This window comes from Pogona vitticeps, chromosome 3 (genome assembly GCF_051106095.1).
Source record: "Pogona vitticeps strain Pit_001003342236 chromosome 3, PviZW2.1, whole genome shotgun sequence".
NCBI lineage: Eukaryota > Metazoa > Chordata > Lepidosauria > Squamata > Agamidae > Pogona > Pogona vitticeps.
Genome location: NC_135785.1, coordinates 117,396,142 through 117,418,286, shown reverse-complemented (window position 1 = coordinate 117,418,286; position 22,145 = coordinate 117,396,142). Strand labels below are relative to the sequence as shown.

Genomic DNA, 22,145 nt, shown 5'->3' with positions numbered 1-22,145 from the left:
GTGTTCCGGAGGCCATTTCGAACCGCCGGACAGCTGTTCCCCCTCACAATGCGAATAAACATCGGTATGCGCTCGCATTAGCGATCGCAAAATCCGCATCGGTATGCGGATTCATTAAATGGTGCGCTCGTTATGCAAGGCACCACTGTACACTGACATAATTACAATATATCAAATATATTTTCAAATATTGTTTCCTTCTGAACCTTAATGGGTGCCCCTGGATCACAACAGAGTTTTCAGTCTAGTACAGTGGAGTCTTGACTTACGGTCAGCTCCACTTACGAACTTTTTGAGATCCGTACTTCTCCAGTGGCAAATTTTCACTTCGACTTGTGGCTGGAGAATCGACCTATGGACCAGAAGAGGGAGGCGGGGAAAGCGCCAAATTCAAATTTGGCGCTTTCCCTGCCTCGCCCTTCCAGTACATAGGCCGCGGATCTGCCTCCGGATGCCTTCTAGGGCTTCTCCGCCGCCATGGGAGGCATCTCGGAGGTCTCCACCACCACCGATAGTGCTTCGGAGACACTATTGGCAGTGGGGGGGACCTCTGAGATGCCTCCCATGGTGGCGGAGAAGCCCTAGAAGGCATCCGGAGTTCCCCCTCTCCGCCGCCGCCGCCGCTGCTGCTGGGAGCCAAGCCATGCCCTGGAAGACATCCGGAGGCAGATGGACTGGAACTAATGCAAAGCTGTTTATTCCGTTCCTACCACTAGGGGCAGACTTTTTTTCCCTTTTTTTGGTTTGTAAATCGATTCTGCGTTCACAAGTAGGGTCTATAGTTTCCTATGAGATTGGGTTCGTAGCCCGAAACGTTCGCAACTAGGGCCGTTCGTAAGTCGAGGGCCCACTGTAAAAAGGAAAACAAGCAAATAACAAACTCAAACCTAAATAAGTGAATGAGTAATGGTAACTCCCCTCTGTGAAAAAGGTAAGCACCCTCAAGACTCTCTGCATATCAAATATAAATAAAATGTATTAGCCAAAAAATATATAATAATCATAATTTAATGAAGGGGCTAGTGATTGAAATAGAAAAGCCAAGGTACTCCTGTTGCATGTTCAAAAGGAAGCATGTTCATTTGAATCCACTGTTAAAATTCCATATAATCAGAAATTCATAAACACATTTGACTATTTTCAGAAATAACAGCCCTGAATAGTAATGGTTCAGAGTAAATGTTTAGATTAAGAAAAGAAATTCTGGAATAGTTCACATTTTAATTAAAGAGTGGAACTAAATTAAGGATGACCATTCCAGTCAATTTCATATTGCACCCATGTTCAAAATCTTACTATTTTGACCTCCCGTCAATTTAATCTAGATCAGGCTTGTCCAACCTGTGGCCCGAGGGCCGCATGCGGCCCAGGTCGGCACATTATGCAGCCCAGTGCAATTTTTTATTTTTAAAGAAATTCCAAAGTTTCAAGTTACACTGCTGGCACTTGCGGCCAGAATGTGGCTGGGGCACGTCACAACGGGGGGGGGGGGGGAGAGGGAAGGAAGGAGTGGGAGGGGAGGGGAGTTGCGTGACTGCATTGCACTGTCCCCATCAATAGGTGGACCCCCTCCCAGGCCCATAAAGCCACCGGAGTCGAAGCTGGCAGCCTCTGCTGTCTGAGATCGCAGCTGCCAGTAAGTGCATGGAGCAAGGCTGCAGTGGACGGCTAGGGTTGCCCCCCCATGCGGCCCAAACCAAATGTATGTGTGGCCCAAACCAAATTTTCATCTTCTAATGTGGCCCAGGGAAGGTGAAAGGTTGGACACCCCTGATCTAGATGATGATGAAACAGCTCAGCATTTTACTTGTTTCTTCCTCTGACTATGTGTTGTATTATTCACTGGAATAAAGACAGATATAACTGATGGATTTGAAAGTGATTTATCCACTATTTTTTCTCATGTTCTCTTTAGTTCTCACATTCTTTTTGTATCCATAATATTTAATTGGCTTTCTTACGGGAAATATTATGTTGTCATCATCTAAATCTTCATGCCCTATCTTATTACTTTTTTATCTGAACATCTTACTTAAATGATTTACTAGTTGTTCAGTAAACATTAATGAAGATCTCATTTTATTTAGCTCACAAATTGCAAAGGGCAATTGTGATTTCTTGCTAAAACACAAATATGGTATAATTTTGAAAAATCCCAACTTCCTTTCAAGGGTCTGTCTCACCTTGCTATGGTAAATTCCTGCACTGGATGTCCTTTTCCTTGAACATCTCTGCAACATAAACGTGTGTCCATAGCCAGGTGGGATTGCTTTTGACAATCAAGACCAACCTTGTCAAACGGCAGGTACCCCTTCTGAATTGTCCCTCTCCCTTTCAGCTGGCCCAAGTGGAGGCAATCCATGGAATAGCAATAAGGGTGTATGAATAACTGCAGTCCAGTTGCTGTCCTAAATGCTTGCGGTAAAAATAGACTAGCATCTCTGGCTTAGGATTTCTTTCTCTGTTTTATCACACATGCTTTCCCCCACTGTTCTGTATTTTTTTATTTACTTTCTTTCTTTCTTTCTTTCTTTGATTTATATCCCACCCATCTGGTCTGGACGACCACTCTGGGCGGCTTCCAATAAAGGTATATACAATAAAAACATAAGGATTTTACAAACAATCCGTAACACATACAATAATAAAACAAATAATAAATGAAAAAGAAAGAATTAATTAGTGACAGGAGGGAAGGCCTGAATGTACTTTCATAAACTGTATCTCATAGGAAAATTTGATGAGGTTACACTTATTGAACTTATTTTTAGTCTGCCATATATCAGGGTGGGAAGCAATACAGATTTTTAGGTAAAGTCACAGAACAATAATACCCTGTCCCATATTTAAAACAGACCCAAAACTTTGGATAAGCAGTCATGTTTTAACCTGTCACTGAAGTGAGATCAGCATTGGTACTAGTCAATCCTCTAGAACACAGGCATTCCATTATTACATCACAAGTGAAGTTGTCTTACATGCCCACAAAGTGCAAAGCTTCTGAGTGTGGGACAGAGACCATACCACCCAGGAAGATCTTAGTACTTGCGGTTTATACAGGGACAGAGGGGCTCATTCAGGTACCAAGTGGTTTAGAAGCTTTAAACATCACTAAGCTCTTGAACTTAAGACTGGAAGCTTAATAGGCATAGCAGGAAGTTATTTCCTTTAAAATTAAGCATTAGATAGCTTCTTGATATCCCTGGTAATTACTCAACTGTCACATTCTGCTCTAGTGATAGCATCTGTGCTATCCTCAAGGACTGATTCATGTAAGTGCATATGGCAGTATATAAGTCCAAAAAAAAAAAATATGGGAATGTACCAGCGTGTGACTATGCTGTCCAGAAGCTATCACTACTGAGAGGTCAACAAGCCATGGTCAAAAGCACCCCAAGCCACAAAGGTGGCTTTAGCTGTTTGTGAAAACAAGTTAGGCACACTCCCAAGCTATTTATTTTCTACTTCAAGGCCTTACCCAATTCCTGTGCTTTGAAAGCACAAAGTTTGAGTTTCAGTCTAAAGGCTAAAGTTGGCCTTTAGGGTCAGTTGACTGACCCTCATCTAGCCCATGGCAGCACTGAAACATTGGTCCAGCACCTGCAGAGATCCACCTGACTCTGATTTATTTATTTATTTATTTATTTATTTATTTATTTATTTATTTATTTATTTATTTATTTATTTATTTATTTATTTATTTATATCCCGCCTATCTAGTCTCATTGAGACCACTCTAGGCGGCTTACAGCAAGCATAATACAATATAATTAAAACAATTTTAAATAGGGGAAAAACTTTAGACAAGATGGGACAAACACTAAGAAAGAGGAAAAAGAGGGAAGATTAGGAGTTGGCTGAGGGGAAGGCCTGCTGAAACATCAGTGTTTTTAACTGATTTTTAAAAATGCCCAGCGAGGGAGCCATGCGAATGTCAGGGGGAAGGTTATTCCAGAGGCGAGCAGCCACCGCCGAGGCCAGATTTCTTGTCTTTTCTTTCCGGGCCTCCCTCGGCATTAGGCTCCTCAGCCTCACCTCCTGGCTTGCGCGAGTGACACGGGTAGAACTTGGTGGAAGTAGGCGTTCCGCCAAGTATCGAGGCCCTAAGCCGTTTAGGGCTTTATACTTTGAAGTCGATGCGGAATCGGATGGGCAGCCAATGTAGTGCGGCCAGAATGGGTGAAATATGTTGGTATTTTTTCACACCACTGAGGAGTCTGGCCGCGGCATTCTGCACCACCTGTAGTTTCCGCAGCATCCTCAAAGGCAGCCCCACATAGAGCGCATTGCAGTGGTCTAATCTTGAAATTATGAGCGCATGTACCAAGGTAGTGAGGGCCCCCACATCAAGATAGGGCCGCAGCTGGGCTATCCGCCTAAGGTGATAAAAGGCGGTTCGGACCACGGACGCCACCTGGGATTCCATAGTGAGCGCTGGGTCCAGATGGATCCCCAAACTGCGGACCCCATCCTTCGCAGGTAGGGTCACCCCCCCAAAAGAGAGGGAGTTTCTCAAACCCCCAGCTGTGGGGACACCCACCCTCAGCACCTCTGTCTTGTCCGGGTTCAGCCTTAGCCCGTTCTCCTGCATCCATTGCAGTACAGTCGCCAGGCAACGCTGAAGGGACAGAACGGCATCTCCTGCAGTAGGAGGAAAGGAGATGTCGAGCTGAGTATCATCAGCATACTGATGACATTGAGCTCCACACCCCCGGATGACCCCTCCCAGCGGCCTCATATAGATGTTAAACAGCATTGGGGAGATAATCGACCCCTGTGGAACCCCACAATTGAGGCCGAGAAGCTCTCCCCAAGCTGTACTCTCTGGGGACGGTCCTCCAAGAAGGAACGGAGCCAGGCCAACGCAAGGCCAATTCCCAACTCAGAGAGCCTCCCCAGGAGGATACCGTGGTCAATGGTATCAAAGGCCGCTGAGATGTCGAGGAGGACCAGCAGGGACACTTTCCCCCTGTCGGCCTCCCTCAATAGGTCATCGCACAGGGCGACCAATGCCGTTTCTGTACCATGGCGCGGCCTGAAGCCCGACTGAAATGGATCCAGGGCATCTGTTTCGTCCAGGTGCGCCTGGAGCTGATCGGCCACCACCCTCTCAACTACCTTGCTTAGGAAAGAAACATTGGTGACGGGCCTATAATTGCCAATTTCGTCCGCTGCCAAACTTGGTTTCTTCCTGATGGGCCTAATGAGTTTCTCCTTGAGGGCAGATGGAAATCTGCCCTCCAGGAAAGACCCATTAATTATTACAGTGGCCCATTCCATTGTTGTAGGCCTGGCCGCTTTGATTAGCCAGGCCGGGCAAGGGTCGAAGGAGGAGGTGGTGGCACGACAGCAATCAAGCACACTGGCTACAGTGTCAGGCGTGACAGGCTGAAAGGAATCAAAAGCCACCGGGCAAGACGGAGTGCTGGACATCTCAGCTCGACTCACTGTGTTCAAAAAAGGAGACAGGTCCTGGCGGATGGCCTCCACTTTAGCTTTATAAATGCTGCAAATTGGTCCAGTGAAAGACTAGGGGGAGGCCCATCACCCGGACCAATTCCAGATAGGTCGCGCACTATACGGAATAATTCCGCCTGCTGGTTGGAGGCTTCACTTATCCGGTTAGCGAAGTATGTTCGACTAGCAGCCTTTAGCTTAGCCAGGTAAAGGTTAGTGGCGACCTTGACAGCTATCCAATTATAATCCATCGGGTCCTTTCTCCATTTGCGCTCTAGCCGTCTCCTAAACCGCTTCTACGCCCTGAGGTCCTGGTTAAACCAGGGCGCCAGGCGGGCTCTGTGTTGGAGAGGGCGCTTAGGTGCGATCATGTCTACAGCCCTAGCCGCCGCGGTGAATCAGTTGCTGGTCAGAGCCTCGACAGGAGCACCAGCCAGGTCAGTCGTAACACCTCTCATGGCATCCTGGAATCCAATCGGATCCAGTAGACTTCGAGGGCGGACCATAACTATAGGTCCCTGCTCCCTGCGAGGGGGGAGGGCCATGTTGAGGTTACATTTTATTAGGTGGTGATCCGACCATGACAAAGGGACCGACTCAAGGTCGGTCACTATTGGACCACTCTCGCTCCAATTGGTGGAAAAAACCAGGTCAAGTGTATGGTCACCCACGTGGGTGGGGCCGATGACATGTTGGGACATGTTCAAGAAGGCCATGGTCTCCAAGAACTCAAGAGCTGGTCCGGAAATCTCTGCCCCCCCATGCACGTTGAAGTCCCCCCAAACCAGCAGCTTCGGGGAACCCAGCAGTGCCGCAGAGACAAAGTCCACCAGCTCCGGTACGGAAATGGCTGGGTCGCGGGGAGCACGGTAGCCCAGCAAGATCCCAGTACCGTCCCTGGCCCCAATCAACACGTGGAGGGCCTCTAGACCCGGCTTTACCACCGAGGAGCGCCTCGTAACCTCCAAGATGGATTTGTAAACAATGGCAACTCCCCCCCGTCCCTCCAGTCTACACTGGTGCTGGACAGCATAACTGGGCGGACAGATGAGTGCTAGGGGTGGACCCCCCTCTCCGCCTATCCATGTTTCGGTTATGCATGCCAGGCCTGCATCTTCCTCCAGGATAAGGTTGTGGATTACCTGGGCCTTATTGGATGCAGACCTGGCATTCAACAACACCAGGCGTAGAGTGGAAGGATGGCTGAACTGGCTGCCTCAATACTGAGGGTTAGTCTCAGTCTCAGAACAGTGGACAGCCTTCAAACATCTGTCCCTTGTTCTTCTTACATGAGTAGGGACTGCAATTAATAATAATATCAAAATGAAAATAACAATAAAATAAAAGGGAGAAAAAAATCTACCTAATTATCCCCCACATGGCACCCAGAGCAGTCCTTTTCCCCCACGCAGCCTTGTTCTTTCTGATGTTACTGAAGTTAATGATGTTAATGTTAATGGCAGCGCTGGTTTACAAATAATGAGCATGGGCAGCATCGAAAGTGGTGAGGTCCAGGCAAAGGTTTGTTCACTCCCTGGCTTTTCCCTTTTCCTTTCTTGTAAGGGAAATGAAGCGTCTTTGTAGATGGCCCAAGAACCAGGTGAGCAGACCAGTCTTAGTAAGGAGGCTGCGTTTAGGGAGGCCGACATGGCGGCCGCCCTGTAAATTAGCTCTTTCCTCTTTGCTGCTGCCCAAGATCTTCATCCTGCAATCTGGTCTCAAAGGTGGTCTCCCGAGCTTGAGATGGCAAACTCTGGATCTCGCCAGTAAGGGGGGGCACTGCGCCAGCAGCCTCCAGATGTCGTCAGGGAGGGGGCACCATACCAGCAACCTCCGGGTCCCGTCTTGGGGGGGCGCTGTGCCAGCAGCCTCCAGATGTCGTCAGGTAGGGGGGCGCCGCGCCAGCAGCCTCCGGATGTTGTCAGGGAGGGGGGGCGCCGCACCAGCAGCCTCCAGGTCTTGTCAAAGGGGGGGCGTCGTGCCAGCAGGTCTTCACCCCTTGGATGGTACGGTCAGCTGGCAGTGGCTCCCCAGGGCTCAAATGCCACCCCCTGCACTAGGCAAAGGCTCCTTGAGCCACCAAGCTCCGCGGAAGCCGGAGAACTGGAGAAAAACTCCCCCTCAGCCCCGCATTCGAGCTCCGGCTCTAGCCTCGCAGCCCCGCACTCAGCCCGGTAGCCGGTCGTCAAGGGAGTGAGGGGAAGAGATGGAAGAAAGGCAGACCCAGGGAGAGGGGGGAAAAGAGATAAGAGAAAAGAGAGAGAAAAAGAAAGAGAAAGAAAAGGAAAGAGAGGAGAGTAAAAATAAAGCCAAGAGGCAAGCCGGTGCGGTGGAAAACAGCGAGGGGAAGCGGAGAAACGCTAACCGCCCGCTTCCGGCACCATCTTGGATGTAGAGATGAAAGAGAGGAGCAGCCCTGGGTATTATTAGCATACAGATGGCACAAATCCCAACCCCACTGATGACCTCAGCCATTTATACCTTCAACGGCGGGTTTGTTGCCCCATCTCTCTCATAGTACCTAGACCATTTTGGTTTGTCTTTACTGAGTCAAGGAAAAAATATATTACAGGGATGCCCTGCTAGACGATGATCCCACAAAACAACGAATCCGCATGATGAGTTTTTGCGATCGCCATTGCACTTCGCAAAAGTGTTTCCTATGGGCGATTTTCGCTGGATGATGTTTCAGTCCGTGCTTCACAAGACTTTTTTTCCCAGGACCGATGCTTCGCAAGATGATTTTTACAGCTGATCGGCGGCTTCGCAAAATGGCTTCCCTATGGGCGATCTTCGCAAAACGGGTGTTTTTGGGACAGATGCTTCGCAACACAGCGATTTTTACAGCTCATCAGCACTTCGCAAAATGGTTTCCCTATGGGCGATCTTCGCAAAATGATGACTATTTTCCCCATTGGAATGCATTAAACGGATTTCAATGCATTCCAATGGGGAAACGCTTTTCACAAGATGATGTTTTTGTTAAACAGCGATTTCAGTGGAACGGATTAACATCGTCTTGCGGGGCACCACTGTATAAAGGATGGGCTAAGTGCTGCTCCATGAAGGCCGAGAACTTGCCTGCTATAACACATTCTGAAAGCCCAAAGAAACCTTGGCTGTGGTCAACTAGCAGCAGGTGATGGCAGTGGGTAAAATCCTGTTGTAAACGTGCTGGCATGACCTGGATTTCACCAGAAACATTTAATGTACACTACAGTGGAGCCTGGACTTACAGACGACTCTGGCTGAAAAATTTAGGTTCGACGTGCAGCCGGAGAATCGACCTATAGACCAGGAAAAAACCAAAAAAACAAAATGGAACAAAAACAGCCGGTTACAGATTAATCGGTTTTCAATGCATTGTAGGTCAATGGAGACTCGACCTACAGACTTTTCGACTTGCAGCCACCGTTCCAATACGGATTAATTCCGTAAGTAGAGGGTCCACTGTAATTTGAAAGCTCCCTATGCCCTTCCTTGCAGTTTCTGAGGCTCTCTATGACTCTCTTTTGTCCTGGGGAAGCCTTTGGGAGACTTGGCACTGGGGGCAGGGAAATATTCAATAATAAAAATAGAGTGGTCGCATTGACCAGATAGGTGGGATATAAACAGAAAAAATAAATAAAATCACTGCTGCTCCTGATCTCAGTAGCAGCAATCCAATATCAATGTTTGACTTTTAAAGCCTCTCTCCTGTCCTAAAGCTCCCTGTGAGGCAAAAGGGAGCACTAGAGAGCCTCAGAACCTAAAACTGGAAGCTTTTAATTACTGTAAATTAATGTTTCTGGTACTGAATCCAGGTTATGCCAGCACAACAGGATTTTGCCCAATGTATGAATGTGCAGAATGACACAATACAGAGATCATCTTAACTCAGGTAAACAGACCAACTTAGTGCCCAACAATTTGTTTAAAATACAAAATATCACAACTACATTTTCCCTGTTAATAAACCATTAATTTGCTTCAGTGGGGAGTGTTTGGGGAATTTTACGCGTGTGCATCTGTCTGGTCTCTGGGTGTCTGTGAATTTCGTTGTATGGGTATACTGTGTATATACTTACAATGACTTTATTATTATTATTATTATTATTATTATTATTATTATTATTATTATTATTATTATTATTATTATTATTATTATTATTATTATTATTATTACAAGCCTGGTTTTGTCCTCCTTTTCAGAAACCAACAAACATAGAGAAGCACAAACCTGCAATTAGAACCACCACAGTTCAGTCTCTTTCACAGGGCAGTTGTGGGCACTGAGCACACTCATGTGAGCCCAATAAAAGATGGGTGGGACAGACATTTCATGCAACCATCACTTGAAAGCCATGAGGCAGGCTACCTGCCATGAAGAATCAGGGATGCAACAGATAAAATTCTAAATAATTTGTAAACTGGTTACCACATAACCCAGTTTTAAAGACAGCAAACGTTCCTGTCAAGCACCAGTAGAAATTGCAATAAACAAATACCCTTGGTTGCCCTCTAACCTAAAGCCACCCATGAGTTCCACAGGCATGATCCTAGAAATATATAGCTGAGACTTGTGTCTTCAGTCAGAGAAATTATGTTTCTCTGGATCCCATGCTCCATTTTTTGTTAGCATAACAGAGGAGAACTTCCCATTTCTAATGCAAACATGCTGCCTGCTACTCCTTGATCTTCTAGTGCCACGGAAGCTATGACCTATTTATCTATTTTAACAACGAAGTAGGTAATAGGGGTCCAAATCAACACTTTGTCTTTGCTCTATTGACTTCATTTCTATGTTCTGTGTGTTTTTTTAAATAAAACTAACTTTTTAAAACTAATACTTTCTGTTCTGTAGTAACTGAAGATATTAGAGCCTCATGGCACAGTGGTTAAACCACTGTACTGTAGCCAGAAAACTGCTCACGACCTGGGGTTCAATCCCAGGTAGCCGGCTCAAGGTTGACTCAGCCTTCTATCCTTCCGAGGTTGGCAAAATGAGTACCCAGCTCGCTTTTTTGGGGGGGGCAATGTGTAGCCTGCATAATTAACTTGTAAACCGCCCAGAGAGTGCTTGAAGCACTATGGGGTGGTATATAAGCAGCACACTTTGCTTTGCTATTTTTAGCAGACATTATAACACTAAATAAGACTGTGTACTAAAACCTGGATAAAGGCTTTCCTCCAACAGACATGATCACTGATGCATTGTTTCCACAAGTAAACCTGAGCTTTTCAATCATATACACCTCTACAGATAGCACAAATCAGCTGGTCCACTGTTACCTATTAAACAAGTTCCACATTTTTCTGAACAGTTATGTTTATTTATCTTTTGATAGTAACTTCACACAGCCCACTATCCAACACACCCAAACGTATTAGAAAATATGACAGTCAAGGCCCTCATGGCTGGTGCTCTCCCCAGTTCCTCGCATCAGGATATTTAAAGCAATTAAGAGTTAATGTGTGATGCTGCTTGTTCTGCAGAGAAACCCGACCAAAAGAGATGAACAGAAGCTGCCGTTCCACACACTTAGATCTCATAGTGCTTCACTCTCTTGGGTTCCTCACCGCTGCTCAGGTCCTTATGATCGTAAGGGTATTGTTTTGGTGCCTGCAAAGAAAAGGAGAAATGAAAGATAAGATCCTCATACAAAAACTCCTAACGGATCTCCTGCCCTATCAACACAACTCACCTCCACCCATAAACTGGCCTTGTGTCATGTGCACCGTCCATGGCTCCAAATTGCAATCCCTTTCATGCAACGAAGAGAGGTGCCGCCTGCCGTATCAACACAACTCACCTCCACCCATAAACTGGCCTTGTGTCATGTGCACCGTCCATGGCTCCAAATTGCAATCCCTTTCATGCAACGAAGAGAGGTGCCGCCTACTACAGAGCATGATGAGGGGGACCAGAAGCCCATTCCTATACATCCAAGGCAGACAGTGAGAAGCACCTTCACCACTGCCCAGCTGATCCATCATCAGACCACTGCTCTGATGCTATTATTAGCAGCATGGAGACATCAGTCTTCACCAGCACAACTGCGGCAGGGGGACGACAAAAAATGCAGACCTCACTCTGTTCCACTGTGATCCCAAAGCAGCCACAATTGTTGTTTCCATACTGTTCTTTCACAAAAGATTGTTTGGTGGTGGTGGTCTGTGTGAGAGGGCTTGTGAGGAGGAGAATCCTGACTCTGGTTCTCTCTCCTCCCCAACACTGGCCATCAGCGGTTTGCAGGCCCTGAGGGCTTTGTCATGTAGGGTCCTGACCCCCCCCCCCCAAAAACAAGACTCTTCCTGAAGAGTAAGGGCTTCAAAGGGTGCAACTACACAGTGAGGGAAATATGAATTCATTCGCAGTGAAGTCTCACTGAGGAATTTGGGTCTATCTGAGGCCATGGTTGCACTAGAGAAATTTCCCTTTTTTTCTTGTGTCTTCTGCTTCTTGTACAGTTGCGTGTTGTGGTCCTGTGGCAGATATTATTATAGTGGTTCTTACAGGGTTTTTTTTATCCTTTCCGCCTGTTAGGGCAAATTAGATGCAATATGTTTGTCTATACCCCTCAAGCGGGGCATGTCCTTGTTCTTTTGTGTTCTCTGCCCCCTTCCATTAAAAAAGTGTGGGTATGTTGGTAAATCATCTGTGCTCCGAGAAGACCTTGAAAGTGCACTGTCTTCTTAGCACCATCTGGCAGAAGCATGCTGTGGGTGCCTGGCTAAGAAAACCCTCCTGGAGTACTTCAAGCCGTATTTGACAGAAGCACACCAACACGTCAACATCCCCATTTGAAAATTAATAAAAATAAATTAAGGGAGCCAAAGGATAGCAGGGGGAGAGGTGGGACTGCACGCCAGATGTAGAGGAAATGAATCAATTTAGCAGCACACACTCAATGAAATGTTGGTTGTATTGCACGATGAAATGCGGAACTAATACAGTAGTAGCCTTCTAGCAGGCTGGATTTGATGTGGAGATAGCACGGATGGGGAACAAAAGAATCAGTAATGGCTGTGTGTTGTCTGAACCCAGTTGAAATTCATGAGGAGTAACTTGGAAACATTTTGCTGGTGCAAACACAGCCTGAATTAAGTATCCAAAAAAGGAGACAGAAGAAAAAAAATTGGTTCCTGATTGCTTGCAGTTCTATTTATACCCTTGCCAGTGGTGGTGTTACAAAGAACTGCACCAACAAGAGTTGATAAGACTTCTTTCCTCTTAATTTCCTCAACTTGCTAGGTTGTCAGCAACACACCCCCCCCCCAATTTTTTTTAAAATTCACAAAACCCTCTTGTTGACTGATGGAGCTTCCCTTTCTTAAGCTGTTTAAAAATCAAACAGGAAACCTTCCCATGGAGGAGCTGTTAATTACTCATGCAGAGAGGCTTTGCTCACTGTGGATGTGTGCTGCTGCTACTGCTGTGTGTATCTGTGTTTGTATGTAGCCCACCCTCCCTTGTGAGGCAAGATGCTGTGTTTGCGTCTATGTGTACTCAGCTCATCCTCTCTTTTTGCATTGGTTCAAATGATCACATTGGCTGAACCACTATGAAAGCATTCCTTTTTTTAAAAAGCAGAAGCACCCAAAATGGAATGGAAAAACTAAAGATGGGTGTGTGTGTGTAGGAGACATCATGTGATCAAGTGAAAAGATGTGAATCACCCCGTACCCAAACCTGTAGTATTTCCCACATCCTTTATTAATGTGAACATCACCAAAGATGCTTGTAAGTGAAAGACCATGATCATGTTTTAATTCCAAAAATTATGAGATATTAGAATCTAAAGATTATCTCTGCAGGATCGGCACAGCCACAGAAATTCAAGACCTGTTAACTAAATGCAAACTTTAAACTCACCACAGGTCGGTAGGATGGAAAAGTCTCACCAAGAGCAATCAGGACAGCCATCAGAGCGAAAAAAGCAATGAGGAATCTTCGCATTTTATACCAGGGCCACATTGTGGGGCTTGTATCAACCCGCGTTATGACATACATATCAAAATCCCAGTGCATCTGGTTAAAAGAAGGCAGAAAGAGGCATGGTTACATATTGCTCCAACAGCCTATCACAGCTCCAACTTCTCTTGGGGTTCCCAAGGAGAAAAGAGAAAAGTGGAGAGGCTTTCATATAAATGTACTCATAGTGCTATTAGCTGATAGTTCTCAACAAAATTACTACATGCATCAGTGGGGGAAACAATCTTCAGAAGAATATTGTCAGTATGTACCTGGAAATATTATACAGTTCAGAAAGTTATGTTTTGGAATGGAGGCTGCGCTTGTAGTGGAGTAAGGTGATATTTAACTGGACATAACATCTATTAAAACAATTCACATTTTCAAGTGGCAAAAGAAATGTGTCTTGAAACTCTGTCATACACAACTAGAAATGTAACCTCCTCATTTTATTCTGTCCCCAAGCTGAACATTCAGATTCCCAGTTGATAGATAGACTAGACTCTGGAAAACAGGGTTCAAATCTCCATTCATGGAAACTAACTGGGAGAAAAGAACTGGTAAAACCACTCCTTAAATATCTCATTTACCTTGAAAGCCCTATTAGGGTCACTATAAGTTGGTTCCGACTTGACAACACAGAACACACACAGGCTGAAAAAGCAACTCTCAAATTCCACACAGTTAAATGCTGAGCCAAGGAAGAACAGACCAAGATCCTTGATGTCTTGTTTCCAAACAAGACCCTCCTGTCTACTCTGCCTTAGTAATGTTCAGGTATCACCCTCACACAAAATGCACTGCTGAAGATCTACACTGTAGATGCAACACTAAGTACCAAAAATAGGTCACGCACACATAATTTCCATAAAGAGGGTCAAAAAGCTGTGCTGGGGTGCTGCAAGAAGCATAGTAATAAAAAGACCAAAGAGCCTGCATGTTGGAGACATGCAAACAATAAGAGCTAAGGAGTGGTCGAGCAGGTAGTGTTCAAGAATTAGGTGACACATCAAACCTGTACCCTGTTGCCCAAACCTTCTGGTCTTAAAATGTTTCACCACATTCTGTGCAAATAAATACCCATATTTATTTCCTTCAACCATAAAGCCTAGAAATCTTTATTGTTGAAGAAGTCAGTATTCTACAAGTGATGTATTTGACACAGCAGGAAACTCTGAATATTATACGCAAGAATCCTGCTACTGGTGTAATTTTCAGCAGTGAATTATTACAGTTAAGAAGTTGGTCTAGTTTCCCTCATTACACAACATTCACCTGGCTTGGTGCACAACTAGAAAATAAAAACAGCACTGATTTCTTAAGGTTTTAATGGACAATGGGATCTGAAAAGTATTGTTTTATTGGAGCCAAACTAAATGTGTCCCACATTCTTCTATGCATCTGTCAGAGGCATATGTCAACACTGAAAATGGTGGCACGAGGCATTCCACCAGTTCTTGTTGCTAGAAAATATTACAGTAGAACCCTTGTATACATGGGGATTGGTACAAAGCTCCGCCCCCCAGATTATGAAAAATACAGATTATAGCAAATGCTATACATAGCATCGTCTCTTGCTCCCTCCAGTGGCCAGTTTTGCTAACTTAATCTTTAGAAATGTATATTTCTAGGATTTTTCTTTTAATATTTTTAGACTATGCATAAGTGAATCCACAGACGCCAATTCCATCGATAACAGGGTCCTACTATAACAGATTTTTGTTTTTACTAATACAGTATATGTATTAACGAATGTCACCCATGTCAATTAATAACAAACAAAACCCTTTACTTTAAAGTGGAAATATTTCCTGGTACGTTAAAAGTAAAACATAGCAACTATTTTTTATTTCTAGTTATTTATTTAATTTATAAGCCACCTTACTGCCAAAAAGATCAGAGAGCCTCAGGGTAAGCAGAATAATTAGTACTCTGATCACAATTATATACCAATTTATATTATTCTGTAAAGCAGGGATGGGGACTTCAGTGGCAGGACTTGCTGTCAACTTAGACTTGACTTGGGTTTTTTCCAATGACTCAGACTAAACTTGGAATCCACCCAACCTCTCCTTTTTTTCTGAGGGGAAAAGCTTGTTTTTAAATAGGATTCGGACCTGGGATTCAGACATGAGACTAGGTGGCAAAGATTTGGACCTGAATTTGGGACTCGGACCCAAAGACTTGACAATATTCCTGCTGTGTAAAGTATAACAAACACTAATGTCATTTAAAAATCTGTACCGCCATGTTTATTCTTTCTTTCTTCAATATTCTTCAATTCTCCCAATAGAGAATGGTGTGTGGCAACTAGAGAAACTAGTTGCGGGGGGGGGGGATATAAACACATTTTATTTATTTATTTGGATGCGTAGGACAATATTCTGAATTTAGTAGCATCAAGCTGTGATTCAGCAGACTATCTGAATCCAATCATAACAATACACTTGTAAGATCACATGTGCAACAGGATATTCCAATAACATAAGCTTCTGGACTATGAGTGAAAGGACAAAAAGGGAGAACAAAAATTTATCATCCTTACTGGCTGTCCATAATTGCGCCTCAGATCACTATGATCCCAATCATAGTAAGGACTCCTCTCGTGCTGTGATTTATTAGGCAATTTGGGATAGTCGCCATATCTGTGTGAAGCATAAGAAAGTCATCATAAAAATTTGTACTAAATAACAGAGAAGTTCAAGAAGGACATACACGATTTCTCTTGAAGTTATGTTTACTGTACTGAATAAATAATAATTATTCAACCATTTGAATCATTTCCAAGCAAGCTAGTTTACATGTATTTTAGCCATTCCCACCATTTTTCGCTAGACTGGAAATGTAGAAAGAACCAACCTTCAGTCTTGTTCTACTCATTACATGAAGAAGTCCTATTCCTCATAACAAGACATTTTACTACTTAATGGAAACAGGAGGTGTGCTGTCTCTCTGGATGAAGATCAAGGAATTTGGTAGAAAACATGCCCAGAATCATCAGGTCCATTGACCATCAATCCTACCTTCTCATCCATGTGAGAACAAGCGAATGCTGCCAGACCCAGCCTTCGGTGCTTTGCAATTGACTAGAAGGCTCTGGGTAAGAAGGTAAGGGACCTTGAAGGAAAGGTGTATGTTTGGTTTTGTCACTCCTTCCTGTTGAAAGTCATGGCCCAGCAAGAGAGTGGAAAATACTGAAAGGGAACAACTGGTTGTGCAAATATGTGCTGTCAGGAAAGGTTTGGCTTCTGGGAACCGCCTTTGCTTTCATGAAGGAGGACTACTGGCTAGCAATGGGTTTTATTTTAGAGTGGCTGTGAAGAGTGTATTTGGTAGGAGACTTGCAAACCTTGTCAGGTGGGCTATGGACAGAATTCAAGTGAGGACAGATGATATTCCAGAAGACAGGAAGAGACCAAGTACTGGGGGCAGGAGTGTAACTAAGAAAGTGGGATATGGATGGAGCAACCCTCAAATAGATGGGGGACAGGATAACAAGGGGGCAGATGGAGGGAATGACCCATGTTTTCAAATGCCTCTATACCAATGCATGTAGCATGGGAAACAAACAAGGTGAGCTGGAGCAAAAGGACAACTACAGTATAACTTAAACCTGGTGGAATGAGATTTTTTGATCGGAAAGTAGTAATTTAAGGTTATAACTTATTCAAAAGGAACAGACTAAATAGAAAGGGAGGAGGAACAGCACTGTAGGTGTTAACATGAGCTGGAGCATAGAAAGAGAAGCAGAAAGCATCTGGGTAAAAATCAAACGAAAGAGAAATAATAGTGATGCTACTGCGTAGCTCTGCTGCAAACCTCCCAGCCAGATGGAAGATTTTGAAGATACCCTCCCAGACCAGACAGCCAAATATTCAAGGAGGGGAGACACAATAGGAATGAGAGACTTCAGTTACCCTGAGATCTGTTGGAAGTACAGTTCTGACAGGAATGTAGTTTATGTGCCATCAAGTCATAACCAAATTATAGCGACCCTAATAGGGCTTTCAAGGTAAGTGAGCTATTTAAGGAGTGGTTTTAACAGTGACATTCCTCTCAGTAAGTGTCCACGATGAAGCAAGGATTTGAACACATCACTCTATCCACGACACTGGGTACGTTCCCAAGAACATAAGGTCCAACAAAATCCTCACTTGCCTTGCTCCATCTTCTGGAAGGTAGAGGGAATCTACCTAACAAGGGAATCAGCGATCCTAGATCTGGTTGTAATGAACAGCAGAATTTTTTTAATTTATTCATTACATTTATACCCTACCCATCTAGTGCTGAGGCACTACTCTGAGATGGATGGCATTGACTAGGCTCTTCTTGACATTTGTTATACTGGGGAAAAGGGAAAACTGAGTATAGTATAACACACACTCTAGACTTTAGGAACACTGATTTCACTAATTTCAGTTTTTTCAAAGAAATACTGGGTGACAACCTATGCTCAGAAATACTCAAAGAGAAAGGAGTCCATGACGGATGGGGATTTTGTAAGAGTGAGATACAGAAAGCCCAATCATAACATTTCCTGTGAAGAAGAAATATGGGAGACATTTAAAGAAACTGAAATGGATGCACAAACAGTCACTGGATGAATTAAAAAGGGACAAGTATATGATGGGGTGGGGGAGTGTCAAATCACCAGGAAGAGTACACAGAGATAGCCAATATTTGCAGAGAAAAGGTTGAGAAGGCTAAAGCTCAAAATGAGCTCAGATGTGCAAGAATGATTTAAACAAATAGAGGGTTTTACCAGCTACGCTTGAAGCAAAAGGAACAACGAGGAACTTGTAGGTCTACAACACAAGAAGCTAGGATGAGAAGTAATGGATTCAACTTACAAGGAAATATTGACTAAACATTAGGAAGAACTTACTAATAGTGACAGGCATTTGACAAAGCAACTGACTACCTCAGAGGATGGTGGACTGTTTTTCACTGGAGATTTTGAAGTACAAGTTAGGTGTCTACCAACTTAATCAGGAATACTTTAAGAGATAAGGACGCTAAAAGGGCAATAAATAAGTAAAATAAAGAGGGGGAGAGCATTAGGGGGGAAAAGTAGGGTAGAATAGGAGCAAGAATTTGGCTTGGGTTCGGACTGGTGGGGCTGACATCTCCCCCCCAAGAGGGTTGCGTTGAACCTTAGTATGGTGTGGGGAGGTGGTAGAGGGAGCAAAAGAGGTTATTTGTAGGGTGGAGGGCTAAGGATAGAGGATTGGAAATTGTATTTTGGGAATTTGATTTTTTCCCTTTTTGTTTTGTGAGGTGCACTACATGACCTTAAAAAAGATGGGATATAGAACGAATATGAGGAAAAACATAAGGGTGGCTACTTTAAGTGTGAAAGGCCTAGGGTCTGTAACAAAGAGAAAAAGAACAGAAGGGTTATTGAAAAAGAAGAATAAGGTGGACATTATTTACTTACAAGAGACTCATCAATAAAAGGATGAAGTTAATGAACTGAAACTTAAAAATATACATATTTATGAAAAAGGATTTGGGGCTACCAAATCTCAAGGTGTAGCAATATCGATCCCTAAACACCGTGAATTTGTGGTAAAAGAAGTAGTAAAAGATAATAATGGTAGATATTTAATAATACAGAGATTAATGGGGAAAGAAGATTATACGTTAGCAAATGTTTATGCACTGAATGAAAATCAAGGAGAATTTTATAAAACTGTTGTTAAAGAAATGGAGAAGGTTAGAAAGGGATACATTATTAAGGTAGGAAATTTTAACATAGGTTTAGATAAAGTAAAGGATAAAACTGTATGTAAAAAGATGAATGGAATAAAAGAAGTACCCTATTGAGTAAGTAACAACCTCCAAATATCAACAACCTCCGATATGCAGATGACACCACTCTGATGGCAGAAAGTGAGGAGGAATTAAGGAACCTTGTAATGAGGGTGAAAGAGGAGAGTGCAAAAAACGGTCTGAAGCTCAACATCAAAAAAACTAAGATCATGGCCACTGGTCCCATCACCTCCTGACAAACAGAAGGGGAAGATATGGAGGCAGTGACAGATTTTACTTTCTTGGGCTCCATGATCACTGCAGATGGTGACAGCAGCCCCGAAATTAAAAGACGCCTGCTTCTTGAGAGGAAATCGATGACACACCTCGATAGCATCTTAAAAAGCAGAGACATCACCTTACCAACAAAAGTCCGAATAGTCAAACAGGTTTCAATGCATTTCAATGGGTTTTTTTATTTCGCTTTACGATGGTTTCACTTAACGGCAATTTTCCTGGAACGGATTATCGCCATTAAGGAGGCACCACTGTATGATATGATGACTGGAGAGCTGATTACCAATTTATCAACAGCAGCCAGATTAATAATAGCTAGGAATTGGAAATCAAAACTTGAATTTCAAATGGAATGAATGGTACAATGAAATATGGAACATTGCTATAAATGATAAATTAAGTTGAAATTTAAAGGTTAACAAAGGATATTTTTTTATGATATATGGGGCAGATTTATTGAATATATGCTAACAAAAGGAAAAGGGAAAGTTCCAAATCAGAAATCAATGCAGTTCTGGAGGACAATAAAGGAAAAAGAATGAAAAAAAGACAATGGAAGAAGAAGACTACTGAAAGTGGACTAGGATGGTGGGGAACACAACTGACTTGTATTTTGGTTTATGTATTTTATGTTATAGTTTATAAAAATAAAAATGTATAATAGGAAAAAAAAGGAATGCTCTAATTATGCATTTCTTGCATTGGCAGTGAGCTCGACTCAATAGCCCTTGGGATCCCTTCCAGCTCTAGAATTCCATTAAATACAGTGTACATCAGTTCTGAAAAACTGTACATATTGATCAGAGGAAATTAAATGGAGAAAGCACTGTAATTTGGTAATTTCTACTTCCACTGGTTCAGTGTCTACAATCCCACCCACCTACTCTGTTTGCATGCAACTACACTTCATAATACATAATAGTATGCATCTGATGAAGTGGACTATAGTCCACTAAAGCTCATGCTATTACAAATTCTAAATTTAATTTTTAAGATGTACAGGAGTCTTGGCTGCTCACACCATGAGAGACATTATATATCTAAATACATTAGATTTTTAGATTTAGAATTTTAAGTGCATGCTAACCAAATGATTTTATCTCTACAACTATACCAGGAGTAGCACAAATCCTAACTACTACACAGTTCTTCCCTTTTTTCAGGTGTAGAAATAATGCTCACCCCATGCCATCATCTGGATATGGCTCATAATCCTCCAGCGTTAAGTTATACTTTTTTGCTGCAGCTGCCCTTTCTTCTAATGTCTTTGGGTATGGTCCAGGCAGTTGATCATGACCTGAAGCTGGAGGCAAAAACACAGTTATTTGCCCAAACAAGATACAAGAGAAACAAACTGCCAAAAACAAGTCACTGACTGCAGAAAGAATACAGCTGAGCAAGACAACAGGCTAAATCCATTTTGATCTATATTGAAAGGAACTTTTAATTCAGAACTTGACGAACGAACAGCTTATTACTACACTCATCGTCTATGTCATACCTAGTTAGACCTTTTCTGTTTGTTATGTGCCATCAAGTTGGAATTAAGTTATAATGACCCTAATAGGACTTTCAAGGTAAGTGCAATATTTAATTTCCATGACTGAGAGGGGATCTGAACCCGAGCCTTCTGACTCCTAGTCTGTCACTGTATCCACTACTCCACACTAGATATAGTTACGCCATTAGCAAGGATAAATATCATGGGGCTATTACTGAAAATGGAAAATTTACATCAAGTTCTCCCCCTTTACCCAGTAGTGATCATTAACACCCTCTGAACATTTTTCCTGAGCTATCTTCTAATTCTCAGCTTCGCTCAATGATGTAAGCCATGTAATCAGGTAACAAGAGGTGCTGGCTTTACACTTATTTTTGGCTTTGGATTCCTTTAGTAGATTTACAGCTCTTGACTAAAACACATTTTTAAGGCAGTTCTTCTAGTTTGTAATCTTAAATTTCCTTTAATCACACCGTCAGCTCAGAATACTTTTGCTTTGAAGGCAGCACAAAAATATTGGTGATAAACAAAATAGTCGGTCACAATCCAGAATTATCTGCTGATTCCTGCAGATGGGCACCACAAACATTTCCCTCCTTTAGCTCCGCAAATGAAGGTAACAGAAGGCTAGTAGAAATCTAGAGACGCAAACTCCAAACTCTACTAACCTGTAAACAGAAAGGAAACACCATTTTGGACAAAAATGGCCAGGAACGGTAACAGAGGAAGCCTTCGCCAATAAAACCCTCCCCCCCACACACACACACAACGTACAGGAAGGTTATTTTTGACAACTACAAACAGCCCGACACGACCCCCCCCCGGCGTGGCTCTTGCCCCCCAACAATTAATTGCCCCTCAGGCCGCAGCCTCGCTCGCTTATTCCCGGCCCCGAGCGCGCGAAGGTGACCCCAACCGGCCCGGTTGACCTCCCACCAGCCTTCGTCACAAAGAGGAGGCCGCGACTCACGGACCGGCACGGGCGCCGCTGGGGCCGGTCGCCTGCCAGCCCAGCGTCCGGAGCAGGAGAGAGGCACGGGGGAAAGCCCGAGCCCCACGGAGCGCCATCATGGTGCCGCGGCGGCAGAACCCGGTCCCTGCGAGAGCGCCGCCGAAGGCCCCCCTCCCCTCCCCGTTGGAAGTGAGGCGGCGCTCAAGGACGAAGAGGAGGCGCAAGGGCGCCCA

The 22,145-nt window shown here is 43.7% G+C and overlaps 1 protein-coding gene across 1 annotated transcript; it reads right to left on the bottom strand.

Annotated features, from left to right (window-relative positions):
- Positions 1–10,747: 10,747 nt before the first annotated feature.
- Positions 10,748–22,145, bottom strand: NDUFB8 (NADH:ubiquinone oxidoreductase subunit B8). The gene is made up of 5 exons (XM_020791247.3): positions 21,935–22,145; positions 20,642–20,762; positions 15,957–16,056; positions 13,313–13,468; positions 10,748–11,059 (listed from the first exon to the last, which is right to left on the bottom strand). The coding sequence occupies exons 1-5, from the start codon at positions 22,029–22,031 to the stop codon at positions 10,979–10,981; spliced, it is 555 nt and encodes a 184-aa protein (XP_020646906.2). The 5' UTR covers positions 22,032–22,145; the 3' UTR covers positions 10,748–10,978.